The sequence below is a fragment of the Papaver somniferum genome, chromosome 9 (assembly GCF_003573695.1).
Source record: "Papaver somniferum cultivar HN1 chromosome 9, ASM357369v1, whole genome shotgun sequence".
In the NCBI taxonomy this organism is placed as follows: Eukaryota; Viridiplantae; Streptophyta; class Magnoliopsida; order Ranunculales; family Papaveraceae; genus Papaver; species Papaver somniferum.
This window is the reverse complement of record NC_039366.1, coordinates 52317866-52336413: the sequence shown is the minus strand read 5'-3', so window position 1 is coordinate 52336413 and position 18548 is coordinate 52317866. Positions and strand designations below refer to the sequence as shown.

At 38.1% G+C, this 18548-nt stretch overlaps 1 protein-coding gene and 1 long non-coding RNA gene across 2 annotated transcripts; both read left to right on the top strand.

The window, feature by feature from the left end:
* The first annotated feature begins 3872 nt into the window (after window positions 1-3872).
* Window positions 3873-5349, top strand: LOC113308140. Its single transcript, XR_003339522.1, has 4 exons — window positions 3873-3906; window positions 4035-4100; window positions 4233-4311; window positions 5321-5349. It is a non-coding gene; the product is annotated as an uncharacterized LOC113308140 (long non-coding RNA).
* Window positions 5350-5650: 301 nt separating this feature from the next.
* On the top strand, window positions 5651-7890 carry LOC113311943. Its single transcript, XM_026560725.1, has 5 exons — window positions 5651-6054; window positions 6147-6284; window positions 6743-7199; window positions 7606-7835; window positions 7879-7890. Exons 1-5 carry the CDS (start codon window positions 5788-5790, stop codon window positions 7888-7890), a joined length of 1104 nt encoding a protein of 367 aa, XP_026416510.1. The 5' UTR covers window positions 5651-5787.
* The last annotated feature ends 10658 nt before the right edge of the window (window positions 7891-18548 follow it).

Below are 18548 nucleotides of genomic sequence, written 5' to 3'. Positions count from 1 at the left end.
TTTTTTTGAATATATTTTTTTTTTATTTGAGACAAGAAAAATAAACACAAACTGAAAAAAAAAATAAGATAAGTACAAATGGCCATGGTGTAAGTATTTTACCGCATGATTCTTCACAACTTGTATGTCTCGATATCATAAACTCCTTGAACTCTCATCTTAATAATCTTCGCTCTTGTACAATAGTCTTCAACTTGTAAAAATCTGCTCCTTGTCTTGTTGCTTTACTTGAATCTGAATCTGCTCATATCTATATTGTTGCTTGTAAACCTTGAACGTCTTCAACTTTCCTTCGAATTTGTGATGCTCCTCTTGTTGATGATGATGGTGTTTCTATGGACCTATTGGTGTAGAGAGAGATAAAGTGGATGGTACTAACTGCGAACAAGAATACAAGTGATATGTAAGTTAGCAATTCGATGTCACCATCATGATTGATAAAATAGCACTCAAGAGATCAAAATAGTGCTTCTATTGGTGGGAGGTTGGGTAGCTCACTATTCTACCCGGAATTTACGTACGGTGACACACACTCTAAAAGCACAATTTAGACAGGTACAAAAAATGAAGATCGGTGCCTCACATGATGTAACAATAGGCAGTCTCCACTATAGGGGATCACAAATCTAATACCGAATTCAGTTTGCACCTCATTTGCCACTGGCATGGTTAAATCCAACTTTAACTCTCATACAAGTAAGAAACCCGATCACGTTCTCTGTCATCTCTAAGTTCAGTCACTCTTATGAGAATTTCGATGTAATCTTAGCGACATGTATACTATGTGACTCTAAACTAACTACAAGTTGGAGTTTGTTTATTCACTATTTTACACAAAAATTGAAAATTTCATGAAAAATTTACAATGCAAATGCTTAACCACTCCCCCACACTTAAACTTTACATTTTCCTCAATGTAAATTGAATCGTCCAAAGAAAGTCAAGGTGGGAAATCATATAATGATATGCGACAAGAAATCATAAAAAGTAAATACGAGACAAGAAAAAGCTAAAAACAAGACAAGAAATAAATACAAGACAAGAAATACTCATCCTATGGGTTGCCTCCCATTTAGCGCTTGGTTTAACATCGTCAGCCCGACTTGCAAGACGAATTCCCCATACACCAATAATCTGAAAAGTTGGGGATCCTTCCATGTAACCTGTTTTGCAAATAGTAACTTCATACAAACATTAGTATAATAAAGCAAAAGTGAAACTATAGCCCAATAGAAGTTTACCCCACACTTATTCTTGTCCACACTTGGAAGTGTATAAAGAAAATAGAATTCAGGAACTTTTAAGGTTTTTTCTTTGCAAACTTGCATAGTATGAGAATCAAATGTTTCTAATGGCGGAAATCGAGAAACAAAGTCATGCAACAATATTCTCGAAGCACATACATTCAAACCAATAAGAGGTAAAGGAGAAGAAACAATATGCAAAGGGTTAGACAAACCTTGCACAATCTATTGTATCACATAATCCTCTTCATACTTGAAAAATTCAAGTGAATTACTCACCTCTTTTATATCATGGTCCTCTATCAAACCTTGCAACCATTCTTCGTCTGTTTCTGCCTTAACCAAAGTCTCGACATAAACATCATCATTACAACTCTTTGCAAGCTCAATTGGGTCTTCCATAATATTGGTCATAACGGTTTCATTCTCAACACACTCTTCTTCGCTGTAAGGCACATACTCTTTTGCGGCTCCAAATTTCAGTATAAAGAACTTTTTTAGAAGACTCAAAAATGCATCATCCTCAAGCTCCACCCTTTGAATAGGCTCTTGATCATTATTAAGATCAATGATTGAGTTATCTATAGAAGTGTCAACATATTCCTCTTCGTCTTTATTTTGATCCCAAAAAGATTCCGATGTACACCTTTGGGAAATGTCACTATGAGTTGGTTCAAGCGATGTATCTTCATAATCATCATCACTTTCATAGTTAACATAAGATTGGTTCTCGCTGAATTTAGTGTTGCTAATCTCAATCTCATCCTTTTGAATAGGTGAATGATCATTATTAAGATCAAGAGTTGATGTAGCTACACAATTATCAACGAAAAACCCCAAAGGTTGGCCTTTTTCAACATTAGCATCAATCAAATATTCATCACAAACCACAGGCACATTAGAATAGTTATTGTTTTGAAAACAAAGTTCTTCTTCATACCTTTCTTCTTTGTATTGATCAATATCTCTTTGTAAGTTAGCAATACCTTCACGAAGTTCTTGGAGTTGCTCGTCTGTAGTCTCTTTAGCTTTTTGAAACTCTTCTTGCAAAAAGTTGGAAACTTTATCCAATAAGTTAGAGACCCGTTGTTCACGAGCATAAGAATCTTCCAATCCTTGTGGTTGATCACACACATACCCGCCATAAGGTTGTTGATACGTATGAGGACCACAATATTCCATTGGATATTGATCATAACCAATAAATTGGTTTTGATTACACCCATGAAATGGTTGGAAGTTGTCATGTTGTTTAGGTTGTTGGAAACCGTATCCATTGTTCCAATATGCTCCATCCATGAGAAATAAGTACCTGAAACACGATTCTCAAAACAAGGTTAAAAACCAGAAAATAAAACAAAACTAAAAACAAGAAAATAAGAAACCAAAACCAAGTGACAACCGCTGCCTCCCCGGCGGCGGCGCCAAAATTTGATCGCTGTCGTATGCGTCAAAAATAAATTACTTTCTCACTACTCAAAATATATAATATAGCAAGGGTAAGAAAGGATCGTTCCCACATAGAGATCTAGGTTGTCGTTTGTTTCGATTTCTTATATAAACAAATGGGGGGATTTCTGATTTTTATGTAAAGGAAATTAAACTAAAAGCAAACAAAGCAAAGCAACACGCAAATATGTGAAGATATTGGTTAAGGATTTCGTCTGCAATCACAAACATGTTTTCGACACAATAACTAGAATTGATATTTTAATCTCAACTTTTATCAAAGGCCCTAGGATACCTTGATCGCAAGAATATCCCGCAAATCTCCTCTTATCATCAACAAACACATTAAAAGATGCGAATATGAATTCTACCTAAGAGAACAACCTAACGTGTAAAAGCACTAATCAAATTTAATTCCCTAGATGCCTTAAGTTGTATGAAATCAGGCCAATCAAAGCAATCGAACGTGTAAAAGCACTAATCCGATTTAGCAAAGGTTATGACTCACATGTGACTATTAGGATGTATCAGTACAAGCAATAATCACAATTATGCTACTTTTAATCAGGAATCTATCACTTTTTCGTATAATAAATCCTAATATAGCAATGGAGATGAACACAAACTCAAACGATTCGCGACTCGATCAAACAAGTGTTCAAATCATAAGACAATATCAATAGTGAATCATAAATGATAATATGGAGACAAAACTAATTTATCATATCAAAAAGCATATTATGTGAAATCCAATTATTCCATAACCCATGGATAACCCATAATATGAGGCCCCTAGATAAAAGAGTTTTATTAGTAGGCCCTGAATTAAAAAATAAATTTAATAAAAGCGAAAAGACTAAATTAGCCTCAAGTATATAAGAGGCGTCACCTACCTTTCTCTCGTTCAGACGCCATTATTTCATTTCCAAGGAGAGAGAAAACAAATCTCACTCACCTGAAACAGAAAGAAATCTAGAAAAAAACCCAAAAAATCAAGAAATCTTCCTGAAATCTGTTCCAAAACAAAGATCGAGATCAAAAACTATTCATCATTTGCTAACCCCTAAATCAGAGAAACATATCGAAAAAGTTTCAGATTCAAAAATCAAAAAAAATCAAAAGAAACAGTTTCAGATTCAGTTTCAGATTCAAAACCTAAATCGCCGTTGTTACTGATTCCTGTTGATGAAATACTCCGACGATTAATCACTAGGTAAGTTTTGATTTGAAGCTGTTAGTTTTGATTCCTATTGTTACTGATTCGTGGGTCGAAAATTTCTGAACTAGGGTTTGTAATGAGATTACAACAAACATAACTCATTCTGACTGATAATTTTACAGATCGGAGAAGGAGAACAATCGTTTGTGCATAAAATCCATGAAATAACTGATTAAATAGAAACAAAGGTAAGTCATGGATGTGATATAACTGATTGATTTAGTGGATTTCATTTCTGAGATGTTACTGTTTGAAAACCCTATAAACTCTAAGTTGAATTGCAATCAACTAACTTGATTTTATTACTACATCAACTGCAGATTCAGAATCAAATTTCTTTTGGAATAAAAATGGTGAAAGGAAAAATGAATCCCCCTAGAAAAGATGATACAATTACAGGTACTAAGTTGTGAAAACTATTGTTGTCATGGTCTCATGTTTATTTCTCATATAATGCTTGTGAATATGTAATTACACAGACAAGGACATGTGTAACTATAAGTTACACACTCAAAATGTAACCACTGACTGTGTTGTGGTTTGTATATTGATTGTGTAACTTATAGTTACACATACCAAGTGAGCTTGTCACCACTGACTTGCCTAGGGATGTGTAACTAGTAGTTGCACATAAAAAATTGGTTGTGTTTAGGATGTGTAACTTGTAGTTACACATAGAAAATTGGTTGTGTAAATTAAAGTTACTCATTAATATGCATGTGTAAGTTAAAGTTACACCTTGTAGAATGTCTAGGATTGAGTGTGTAACTTGTAGTTAAAATCTACTAACTGAAGAAATTTAAAAGTTTCTAATGTAAGTGATGCTTTTGAATGTATAACTACGCAAACAAGGGCCTGTGTAACTTTAAGTTACACATTCAAAATCTCACCACTATGTTGTGGTTTGTATATTGAGTGTGTAACTTGTAGTTACACATACAAATGAGCCTTGCAGAAGTGGCTGTGTAACTTGTAGTTACACATCTTAACTGTGAGTTACACATTCAAGATGTTACCAATGACTTGCAAAGTGGCTGTGTAACTATAAGATACACATTGAAAATCTAATCACTGACTTGCCAATTGACTGTGTAACTACAAGTTACACATGCATAATAACATAACTGATTTGGCAATTGCCTAGATAACTAAAAGTTACACATGCAAAAATATAACCTATGACTGTATTGTGTTTGTAAATTATAGTTGGATATAAAAAAATGACCCCTTTAAACCTTCATATGCATGTAAGTTAAGGTTACACAACACAGAATAGAATGATTCAGTTTGTGTACTTGGCAAATACACATAGTTTGTAACATGATTTTCATTTTGTAGTTAAAAACGAGTGTATTTGATAAGTACACAACATACTGACTCATGCTATTTTTGTGTGTGATGTGTACAGGAAACCTAAGGCAGTCGTTGAATGCAGTAAAGGATTTAGTAAAGGTGATAAAGCCTATAGGACTGACTGATAGGGCTCATAGATATCTTAGGAGAGCTGCTTACGGAGAACTCGTAATGATGTATTACGATGACTATGATACAACTGTACCAACTACAACAAGACAGATAACTACCAACAAACACGGCGTCTTGAAGCTCTTGAACTGCTTTGACATGGATTGTGAGACACCATGTTCATTCAAGTTTGCTGATGATAAGATTATAGAGTCTACACCGGCAAAGCTGGCTGGTATATTTTGCATGCAGAGGATTGGAAGCTGAAAGGGTCAGAAGCTGTTAAAGTACTATTGTCCTAGTGATTTGACTGACAATGTTTTATACAGCAAATACTTCACCGATATCAAATCTACAAAGCATCAGACGACGGTGACTAAGACAAACATTTTAGAGAAGATAAAACAACTTATGGCAAAAAGGAGAAAAAGTGGGAAAAGAAAGAAAGTTGATGAAAAGGATCTAGTTTGCCTGATAGGTCTTTATCTTTGCTGTGTATTGTTTTTTGGCGACAAAAATGCCAATGGAGTGAACGCGAAATATCTTAGTATCGTTGAAACTTATGATACGGTGCTCAAGGTGTCGTGGCCTGATTTAATACACGAGCACTTGTTTGAAGAGATTCATACTAATCTTAGTTGTTTGTCAAATGTGAAGGCTTGTGTGCAATACCTACTGGTAAAAAGCTTGTGTGTAATTTCTATTCCAGCAGTTTTAGTGTTTGATGGATATTTTTGTTCAATCGACTAATTAAAATTTATATGTTGCAGTTATTGTTTGCTGAACACACGCCAGCAGGATTAATCCCGAAAGTTGAGAACCACGAGGAAGATATCCCGAGGGTTGGGAGATGGGATATATACCAGATTTCTGATTACATTTGGAAAACAGACATGACACAGTTTTCGGTAAGTGTTATATGTCAGTTGGTTTAGGTTTTGTAAATTTATGGTAATGTAATTTAGATAAAACTTTGATGTAATCAAAATTGTCATGTGTAGATATAAGTTACACATTTAAATGTGCTTGTGTAATTTATAGTTACACATGCAAAAGATAACACAAGTGAATGCAACTATAGGTTATGTAACATATATATCCTGTTTGTATATATATACTGTGCTTATGTAACTATAGGTTACACATTTTATATGTATGTCAACTTTACATTAGATATATGTGTAACCTTTAGTTACACATATCCACTTTACATTAGATATATCTAATGTGCTTATGTAACTATAGGTTACACATATAAAATGTGTTTATGTAACTTTAAGTTACACATACAACCGAAAAATGTATATTTAGAATGTTCAACTGTTTTTTGCAATCTATTTTTAACCTCTCCATCTGTTAATTGCAGCCAACTCCTAGCTTTGTGGCTGAGTTTTCACAGCTTGAGAAGCAGCTGGGTATATCAACCGTGGTACCCAGCAAGGACGACCTGCAAAGTTGGCTGAAAGCGCAAACTATTGAGAATAGCCATCTGAAAGAGCAACTGCAAGAAAAGCAAGCAATGCTTAAAGCAGTGTATGCAATTGCAAGAGAAGGGATATCAGAAGGGGACCTTTCAGGAACAGCGGAATTCAAGGTTCACAAATTTAGTTGCCAAATTATGCAAGCAATGGGTATTGATCCTTACAAAGTGACCCAGGAAGAGTTTATGCAACATGAAGATGATGTACATGGAGGTACTGAGCATGGAGCTACTGAGCATGAAGAAGAAGAGTTACAATTAGTTGAGACAGAGCAACAAGGAGATGGAAGTACTGAGCAAGAGAAAGAGAAAGATGACGCGGAAACTTCCTTCCATGAAGAATGTAAGTAGTTGTTCATTTTTAATATGCTTCTTTAACTTGATAGAGGTACCCAATTAGTTGACACTAAGGTCTTTGAACCTTTTTAATTTCATACTTTACTTGTTCATTTATAACTTGCTTGTTTAACTTGATTAGACTTAATAAATGTTGAGTAAACTGATCATATGGATGTGTAATCCCTAGTTACACATGCCACATGCATGTGTAACTTCTGGTTACACTAGTTAGATGCATGTGTAACTCCATGTTACACTAGGTATCCATGCCATATTCATGTGTAACATGAAGTTACACATATTAGTTATCCAAGCCAGTCGATTACACATGATATATTCTTCTTGAAATTTTATTAAAAAAATTTAACATAATCATCATCATCCTAATTCTCGTTTCAATACTTGTGCAGTTCCATGTATGAGCCTTGCAGCTGGAAATACGCCAACAATTCTGCAAGCTCAAACTGCTGCAGAGGGGCACAAAAGACCACTCAGGACATATAGTTCGAGTATGAAGAGTGTGACAACTTGCAAGACTCCACCAAAGAAAAGGCCTGTCGCAAAGCAAAATCCCACTCCTACAAATAATGTTGATGAGGAGCAGAAGAAAGATGTTGAAGAGACACCTGTTACGGATGAGGCACAGAAGAAAGCTGTAGATGGTGGAGTTGTGGATGGGGCAGGTGATGATGTAGCTGCAAAAGCCGTAGGTGATGATGTTACTGCAAAAGTCAATGAGGATACACCTGCAACTGTTGGTGACGGTTTGGTTATGACTGCTCCAGCTCAGCCAACTCCTGGAACTTTTGATGACAGTTCTGCTTCAACACAGTTTGAGGACTCCATGGTGATAACTGCTACAACACCGCAAACACAGCCTGACAATGCTCAGACCTACAGGTTGGTGCAACTAGGAGCTAACCCCGATGATATGACGAATGTTGAAGTGAGTGAAATGATAGATGAGATCGTCAGCAACATTAACAAAACTGAACATGGACCCGCAGTGACGGAGAATGCAGAACCTACCTCAACTGGTAACCACTCTTCCGTTCTATGTTTTGTTTTTAATGGAAGTGTAACTTCAAGTTACACATTGTAAAAGGCATGTGTAGCTTGAGGTTACATACAGTGTGTTTTGTTTGTAATGGAAGTGTAACTTCAAGTTACACATTGTAAAAGGCATGTGTAGCTTGAGGTTACATACAGTACATTATTATTTTGGCTTGTGTAACTTTAAGTTACATACATGTGCTAATTTTACTGAGATTCTGCCTATATTTGTTTGCGCAGCTACAACGCAGGAAAACGTTTTTAGCCTTGGATTAGAAAAAACTCCAAAACCTGCAGGAGAGTTACTGAAGGAAGCTGCAAATACAATAAGAGAAAGGCAACCATCATTCATACAACAACGTGTGCTGAGGAATAGAAAAATCCCAACACAAGATCTGAAACAATATCAAATAAATTCAAAGAGGATTAAGAAGACAGCTAATGAAGAAGAAATGGCCGCAGTTCCAGAAGTAGAAGAAGATAGAATGGCTGAGGTTGCTGAAGAAGATGATGGAACAATGAGAAACGATGTGAAAGGTTCAGAAGTTATCGAAAGGATGGAAGGAGAGAAAAAGAATAAAGTGCTTGAATATTTCAATACTCATCCGAAAACGTAAGTAGCTTGACTCCAAGTAGGCTTGATTCTGTTATTGATTGTTGTATTTTACTACTTGATTCTGTTATCTTGATTGATAATAGTTTACTTATTTGTAATGCAGAGACATTACTTGGATGGAACGCAAAGAAGATGGTAGCGAGCTGTTTGATATATCTGGAGAACTAATGATACAACTTACAAAGAAAGAATCCTTCTTGGAGTCAGAATTCATCGCCTTCTCTAACAGCAAGTATGACAAGGCGATATTCCTGTCGCCAAAAGCATACGTAAGTACTTCGATATATTTAAAATCTTATTGCATTTATAATGTGTAGTATATGTTGTAAGATTATGATAACATACTCAAGATTTTTTTTCCAGTGTAAAACCCAAGGACCTATGTGTAACTTCTGTTTACATAATCACTTGTTCATTTGTAACTTTTGATTAAAAATGTGAGTTTGACATTCCAAATGGTTTTTGCAGATCTCTTACTTGAAGGATTACAAAGAATTCAAGAAATTTTGGATTCCGAAGCTTGCGAAGGAGTATGTCAAGTACAAGAACGATGCAGTCAGACTTTTCGCCCCAATGTGCAACAACAACACACACTACAAACTGCTGGAGTATGACTTGAGGAGCTCTAATCCTTGTTCCTACATGAACTCGTCAAACGTTAAGGAACTCAAGGGTGAACACCTTCTTCAAGCCAAGAAATATGCATTTGCAATTACTACAGAACTGAGACTCCGCTGTCCTTTTGCTCTTGGGATGAATGAAAATGCCAAGAATCTCAATGCGCCCCCACAAGGAACAATTCCTGACTGTCTTCCATGTGTATGCAATTACATGAAGATCAGGATGAAGAATAAACCACTTGACAAAAAATTAACCTCAACTATGATGTTATGGTGGACTGGCAAGCTGAACCGCATGAGAGGAAGCATGCTATACAAGATTCTTTCGGATCCATCTAGAGATGTGTAAAGCAGTCATTAGGATTAGAAAAAATTCTATACTCGCAAATATGTTGTTAGCCACAAACAGATGTTAGACTTGGAAAATATGTTGTTAGAAACTTTTAAATTTCGTCAGTTAGTAGATTTTAGCAGTTCTTAGTTTTGCAAAATATTTTTGGGTTGAAATTCTTTGAATTAAAAACTTTTATCTTGTTAGAACTACTACTGCTCTGTGTACAGGTTTCAGAAAGTATGCAACAGGTTAAGTAACTACACATCTTAATTTGATGCAGAAAGTGTAACCTGAGTTTACATATACATTTATCATGTGTAAGCTAATGTTACACATCCATATATTTGAGTGTAAACTGAAGTTACACAAGCCATTGATCGGATTGCCCAATAAATCAAAATAAAGTTACACCAGCATTTATCATGTGTAAGCTAATGTTACACATGCATTCACAGCAGTGTAACTTCCGGTTACACATCCATATATTTGAGTGTAAACAAAAGTTACAGAAAGCATTTGACCACTGATCAGACGTATACAATAAATCAAAAATAGAATAAAATGCATTTCAACTGTGAACTGACAAAATATAAAATCTGAATGAATCATCCTTACACATAATCAACGTTGAAGAAAAATAAAAACGTTTGGTCCATGAAAACCAACATGAAGAAAACTAAAAAAACAAATAATCAAAGATAAATAACAATCAAAATATTAGTTGCAGAAATGAATTTTGTTAGGCTCAAGCTAGTGGGGTGTGAACTTCCGAGGATTCCTGCAACCTGCCTTGTTGTGACCTGTTTCCTTGCAGTTGCTGCAATGAACTTTCCTCTTCACCTTCTTCTCGTGTTTACTTATAATCATTTTCCCTGGTGGTCTACCTGGTTGCTTCTTCACGGTAGGTGGGTTGACGGTGTCGTCTGGATGATATTCAACAGGCCTGTTGTAGTTGGGAATCGGCTAGATGGCATGCATATAAGTCTTCCTAAAATAGTCGCTTGTAAAATACGGTGAAATGAAATCAATAGCCTCACGTTTAATCTTGCGTATGGCTGCAAGAGCATGAGCACAAGGAAAACCATATACGCGCCACCTGGAAGAAAACAAAAAACAAATCAAAAATCAGTTAGTTGCACATACAAATCATAAAACACTCAAAATTAGCTAGCTACAGGTGCATGTACAGGATGTGTATCTTTAAGTTACACTTGCAAAATAAATTTGTAACTATTATTAACACATGCATATATCTAATGTAAAGTGGATATACACATTCTTAAAAAAAAGAACATACAAAGAGAAGAAAAAAGCATAAGAAACCAAACCTTTGACAGGTGCAAGTCTCGTGTTCGAGGTCCACCATGTGAGACCTTTCACTAATAACTTCAAACACGGTAGGACTAGCAACCAATACTTCCCAAGCCAAACCTTCATCTTGAAGAGCCACAAGCTTTTCTTCATACTCAGGGGTTAATGGAGTCATCATATTAGCACCAATTTCACGACGCTCCGCCATCAAACACATTATTTTCCTCCTAATCTGAAAAGGAGAAAAAAACTCATCAATGCATAAAGTGACAAAATATGAAATAAAAAGACAACAAAACAACAAAACACACACACACTCAATTAACATGATCAAGAAGAGCAGATGCAGGCATCTTCTTGTGAACCAGAACCCAGCTATTGACTGATTCTGCTAGAGTACTAGATGTTCGTCCATACCGACAACCTTTGAAATAGGCATTCGCATATGCTTCAGGTGGGATTGTCTCGATGTAATCATCCACCCAATCGCAGTTCAAATCTTTAATCTTTTGTATGGCTTTCGCATGGTTTTCAGGTGAGAGTGCGTATGTCGCCTCTCGGAAATGGTCCATCACAAGTGAGTACCTAGGATCTGTTGCAGTGATGGGTATATTCTTCGTCAAATGATAGTAGCAGAAGCTGTGGAACCCATCTGGATAAACAAGTGGAACACCTTGCAAGAGTCTTTCATGGCGATCCGAAAGGAAGGTGATTGGCCTCCCATCACCAACAACTTCTTTCAAATTCCTTAAAAACCACTCCCAGTTGTCGATCGTCTCAGAATCGACTAGTGCAAAAGCAAGGGGGAAAAATCCTACAAAACAAATTGTGCAGAATCGAAAGAATAATAAGTTTCACACATGCTAAAACAAATATGTAACTTAAGGTTACACATGCTAAAACAAATATGTAACTTAAGGTTACAGATGCTGTTTTCTTAGTTACACACTGAGTAAAGTAATGTGTAACTGTTAGTTATTTGTCAACTGAAGTTGTTCATAAAAAAAACACATAGAAAAAACATACCTTTACCACCATTGATCCCAGTAGCTGCCATCAAGCAACCTTTGAATGTACCAGTAAGGAAAGTAGTATCCAAGTATACCATTGGACGACAAAACCGGTACCCTTTGATGCATGCAGCAAATGCGATGAAAATCCGTTGGAACTGTTTATTTTCACGTTCAAACTTTATCACACTACCAGGGTTGGTTTCCCTTATAGCATCAATATACCATACCAAGTGCGAGTAGGACTTGACATCGTCGCCATAAATCGTATCATAAACCTTTTCCCTAGCATTATATGCCTGGTAGTACTCCATGTTGATCCCATAGTTGGTCTGGAAATCAGCAGCAATTTTCTTGGGCTTCTTGTGAGGATTTTTGCGAACTTCTTCCTCAATCAAACTAGACGAGAAGCTGGTGGAGTAAGTTTGGTTCAAGTTGCGTCCACCAGCACCACAAATGTGCTCAGGGTTATAAGACCTGACCTGAAGAGATTCATACAAAATATAAACAATTCAACCAAAACACAATATGGTGCCAAAAACATCATGTGTAAACCAAAGTTACACATACTGTAACAAAACATAACATATGCTAAGCATTAGAAAACATAACATAATATAAACAAAACATAACATATGCTAAGAAAACCTACCTGAAACATTTCGTTCCTTTCATCGATAGAAGCTGCATGGAATTTCCAGCCGCATTTTTCATCTGCACACTTAGCCGTGAACCTAGAACGCTCATTGTGAGTTACAATCATTTGGAAACCAGTGCGAAGACGATACTTGGTAAAAGCAACCCTGACTTGCTTAACTCCTTCAACAACATAAAATTCTTACCTAGATTTGTTGTTTTCTTTCTTCTGAAACAATGTTTATCTTGTTCCTCTTCTCAGTATCAAACAAACATGTGTAAGCATCAACAAAAACATGTGTAAGTATCAAAAGTGACAAAAATATATCGAAATGGTAAAATCAAAATCAATTGAATTTGAAAACTAAATCGAAATCACAATTCGTACCTATTTTGATTTATGTATTCCCAACTGTCTTCTTCCTCTTCTCAGACTCAACAAATTCGAAACAGAACAAAAATCGTAATCAGTAGAAGATCGAGATTCAAAAAATCGATGAGAAAACTAGTGAATCAAGCAACAGAAAAGCTAAAATCGAACAAACTTATTTGTTGTTCATCAATGCAGCTTCACTATCTCGTCAGATCTGAAAAACAGACGAATACACCTCAACGAATTGAGAGAAAATTCGTTTTCTTCTTCTTCTCGTTTATGTTGTTCTTCTTCTCGTTTTCTTCCTATCAAATTAACGAAAATCAGTATGAAACTATCAAAATTCACGAATTCGTCTGAAGAAAAATCTCCAATTTTGTTTCTGAACGAGAGCGGAGAGAAGAAAGAGCTGAATCTGATTTGGTTTTCAGTTTCTGGTAGGTATAAAACGTCTATAAATAGGGAAGATTAATTTCGGTATTTTTACTTTTATTAAAAATCCTGATGACGTCAGCAATCCGAGAAAATTGAAAACCAGGCCCCAAAAAAAAAAATCTGGGCCTAGAAATATCAAAAACGGAAAGTGTGGAGTTGAGGGTGTAAGATCCATTTTGTGGGGCTTGTATATGGTTGAACCCATATAGTAGGGGGTTCTAGTATTTTTCACTTTTATATACTCTGCAATTTTTCAAACTGCATAAGCCGACTGTTGCTTCCGAAGGAACCCAAAGTCAAGCCCACACATCAGAGCCCAAGTCTAAACTCCTGGATCGGTGAATCAGCTGAGTTAACTCGCCTGGGGTGAAATTCAGGCAGAGTTTCCCCTTTGGCTGTATCCCGGCCATAATTTCAGGCCATTTCTTTGCTTCCCTGCACAACCTAGCATTCATCTATTCAAAGTCATTCATTCTGCATCATTACAGCATACTCAAACCTGCCAATCCTATCTCACCTGCAGCTCAATGCACTCTGATTGCAAACCAACAACTCCACAATCTCCATAACCAGCTTCTGCAACAACACAATGTGAACCTCAAAGCTGTAGCTTCTCATCTTTCGCACCAACTAACGAGAATACAAACCACTGCCTTGTACACAACCAACCATCGGCAAAGACCCACTGGTGCGTTGTTCTCTTACATGTGCAACTACAATATCAAGTGAAAACCAATACCACCTGTAACTTCACAATTCAAGCCATACAGCCCATCCATCAACACAAATTGAGCCATTCTATTTGCAATTTATTCATTGATTCACTACTGCAACAACAGGCATTGTAACAGCATCGCCAGCTTACAGCTTTAACTCCAGCCGCTAACTCAAATAACGTCAAAACCACCATTTCAGTTCAGCTCAATTGCTGCAATTCATACATTTCACAACCACACAAGTCATCAGCTGCAACCAATTCCAGTTTCTCAATCTTTCTTGTTCACCTGCAATTTGAGCAGCAGCACAGTTCCTTGCAGCTCAACCATTGCTTCTGCAAGACTCATGTACTGCTGTGGTGCATAACTTGCACAACTCACTGTCTGCAACTCAGCTCAAACCATCAACCTTACTGCCACTTTCTACAGATCCTTATAACTTCATTGCTTGCCTCTGCAACACCAACACTCCTTATAACTTCTTTCTGTAGCTTCTGCAACAGCTGCAAGTCTGTAGCTTCCACATTTTCAACTCCACAGCACGAACATACACAGCTTCTCATTCATTGCCTCGAACTGAGCCTGCAATCTCCTGCCCTAACATGCATCTAATCCCAGCACCATCTCCTGCATTGCTTCGATTCAGCTGAGCCATTACCTAGTCATCTGCACTTCCATTTGTTGTAGCTTCTGCACCTGCAATTCCATTCAAGTACCATCTGTAGCTTCCCTGTAACAATTTCAACTGCAATACTGCCACCATAAACTGCAGATGCGACTACTGCTGCAATTTCAGTTCTTTCCTAACTTGTATCAGACCATATCCGCAGCACCTGCATTTTCGCACACAGCACACAAACAGTCCATTGCACATGAACTCAATTCAAACACCACTTGTAGCTTCATCCATGTAGTCTCAGCAGCTGTAACTTCATTCACCTGCCATAGCTTCTTATCTGCAGCCGTACACAATTCCACCATCATAATCTCTGCATCTCACACAGCCATTGCCCCTGCGAACAATGGCAGCAACATCTCACCTGACCCACAACTCCATCCTGCTCAGATAACCAACAGCAAATTCTTCTCTTTCACCATCTCAATCAAGCCACCAGGTCCTATGAGCATCAGCATCATGTCTTCTTCATTCTTACTGCAGAGACAACTCACAACTCCATTAGCAACAGAATCAGCATACTCGTGCTACAATTCATCTACACAGATTAATTCAAGCTCAATATGTCATAACCATTCATCAGTTGCACCTCAAAACCAAGCCAAACTCTCCAGATTTGAGTACACATTCTTCATGTCCTTCTCAAGCTTCTGTGTCGACAAAGCCTGACTAGTGACTGCAACACACTGCTTCTCCTCAAAACCCTTTATCTCTGCCATTTCTGGTTCTTCTTAGCTTCTCAAGCCATCTTCAAGTGCTAACCCTATAAACACAACCCACATAAACAGCTCCAATTTCGAGTCGTCACTCTGCCAAATAAAATTCAGCTCAAACCCAACTTTCCTTATCTTCGAATTCTTCTCTAAACCCTTCAATCTTCATTATTTCTGATGGCTGTAATATCACCATTTCCTCCAAATTCCTAATTCAACACAGACTCTCAATACCCATGACTTTCTTCATCACCTCCTCCATTTCCTTAACCTAAATCGACGACAGTAGCTTCACCAGATCTCCTTCAATATCCCGTAAACAACAAGTCCAGAAACCCCTCTCAATTCCCTCTCTAATTCTCTCCATCTTCGTTAACAACAGCAGCCACTGTCTCGCCCTCTTTCTTACATTAAGTTCCATTGTAATGATTTGGGAAGAGAAGAAATCTTCTCGATTTAGGGTTAAATGATTGGAATAGTTATCACCACCCCATGGGTTAGGATAAGGGCTGCCCAGTACCATTTGGCCTGTCAGTTCCACAGAACTGACTGCCTATTCTCTTCCTTTGATTAATTCTTCAAGGACTCCAGTTAGGTTGTCCCTTAACTTCGGCTTGGCTCCTAGTGTCACTTGCTTACAAAATGACGAATCTGCACTTTATGCTCAAAACGGATGATTTCTCCTTCTTTCGCTTCAAATGGCTCCATTGCACCTAATAAACTCAAAAGCAAACATAAGATACATAATTCACACGAAAAATAGCAAAGAAAGCATAAACAATAGATAATAAAATAAGGTGTTTACGACACCTATCACGACCATCCTCGGCAACCTTAGCAGCATTATTAGCTCTCTCAAGAGCCAATAAACAAGCTTCCAGAGACCTCTGAGTTTTCCTCAGATCATCCTCCAGCGAATATATCTTAGCAGCAGAAGTAGCATCACCCGACGAAGGCTACTGAGCAACAGCAAGAGCATACTCTTGACGAGCATGTTCCAACAGGGCACTCAAATGAGTACACTTAGCCCTATAAACCTTGAATAAGGTATAACCAACATCGATCTGCTTGCAAAGCTGCAAACAAAGGAGTATAAGGACGGACGAAGGATCAAATTAAGAAGAAAAACGATAAGGTAAGAATCACTTACTGAGAACGCTGAAAGACAAGGGAGGAAGTTGGCGTAGGTATCCATGAAAGCCTCCATCTCTTGGATGCTACCCCTACGGATCTCACCAAAGCTCTGACTGGAGCGGAGACAATCAGGGTCAAAGAACAAGTCTTTGGCAGCACGATACTGGGCAGATAACACGTCCAGCTGCGAAGCTATCTCGAAAGAACTACCAAGATGATGATGATAAACTCCAACAGAAAAGGGACCCTTGGAATCCCACATGATGGCCTCAAGAATAGCATCATCAGAACTACCTAAGCTCAAGATCTCCGGCAACCTACCTTGGCTAGATTCAGCGGAAACTCCCTCGTTTGTTTGAACACGAGCAAGGGGCACGACTGCTGAACCCTCACCATGACGAAGAGATGGCATGGTGGATGAGCTAGGAACAGAAAGAGGAGCTTGAGAGCCTCCCAAATCCATGTCACCGGCAGAAGAAAGTTTACCCAGTACGGTCCAATCTGGTGACGAAGGTGGGGGTCCAGCATCTTTGCTAACGGGGGAAGTAGAGACAGACTGAGCACTCCCTAGTGAAGCAGGAGCAACATTGAAGGAGAAGCTGGCTAGTGAAATCACAACCTTTTTCTTCTGCTGCGAATCTGAGCTACCAACCCTCACCGTGGGGGTAACAACCTTAGCAAACGAACCACTTGATTGAAGGAAGGTAGCAGGAGACGAAAGCAGACTTTTAGAAGCCCAACAGCATCTCTAGCAGCGAAGGAAGTAACGGGAAAAGCCTTGCTAGGAGCAGAAAACGAATGCATCTTCAAGGACAGCGTAGGTGCAGGGGCTTGAACACTAACAGGCTCTACCAACTGAGCACCAGCCCAACAAGAAGGTTCTCACCCTCAACTGAGGCATCTCGGACGGGACTAGGGTTATCTATGGCAAAATCCTCCTCGATATCATCCAAATGAGGGTTGAGGCCAGTATCCTCGATATCCTCCATGTCTTCGTCACCTGGTACCTCACCGACAGCCTTAGGATCATCATCCAAAGCATCAAGATCAATGACGGTCTTCAACTTACCCTTCCTCTGGGAAGACTATAAAAAAACACATGCGTCAGCTAAGAATCAGGGGCAAGGTACTAAGGAACTTACAAGCACAAAGGTATGATAATGATCCTTACCTCCGCAGGCGTTTCAACCAAAGTCTTTCTCTTCCTAGTCCTTGTGGCCACAGAATTACCAGCAGAAGAAGCAGGGGCAGACTGCAAAAAAAACCGTCAGAACAAAGGTATCAAAGCAGACAAAGATATTAAAGCGAATGAAGATATCAAAAACGAAGGTACCTCATGGGAAGGGGCAGGATTAAAAATCCAAGGCCGATACCCATCATACTTCTCGGGCAAAGAACGAGCTGAACGAGGAACTGAGGGATCCGCGGTGGTAAAACCATAAGCCCAAGGAACAACCACACGAAGAGGAGTACGATCCCGACGATCATCGTGATCAAGACGAATGCGATCAGACTTTGGTAAAGGCAGCCTAGCAGAATAGGGAATGGTAGTCAAACCATTCTTATCAATCCCCTCCAGCAAGCGAAGGATATTACCTTCCCTAATCTGCCTGATGGTAACATAGATACGACGAGGACCAACACTCCAAGGAAGAAGATTACTCTTCTGAATAGCATCAGCATAGGTAGCATTGAAGTTGGCAGGGGTATAATCCTCCCGCTTAGA

Coding starts and splice junctions, on each gene's coding strand:
- LOC113311943 (XM_026560725.1), top strand. CDS start 5,788: ATGGCAAAAAGGAGAAAAAGTGGGAAAAGAAAGAAAGTTGATGAAAAG. Junction 6,285..6,742: donor CAGACATGACACAGTTTTCG/GTAAGTGTTATA, acceptor TGTTAATTGCAG/CCAACTCCTAGCTTTGTGGC. Junction 7,200..7,605: donor AACTTCCTTCCATGAAGAAT/GTAAGTAGTTGT, acceptor ATACTTGTGCAG/TTCCATGTATGAGCCTTGCA.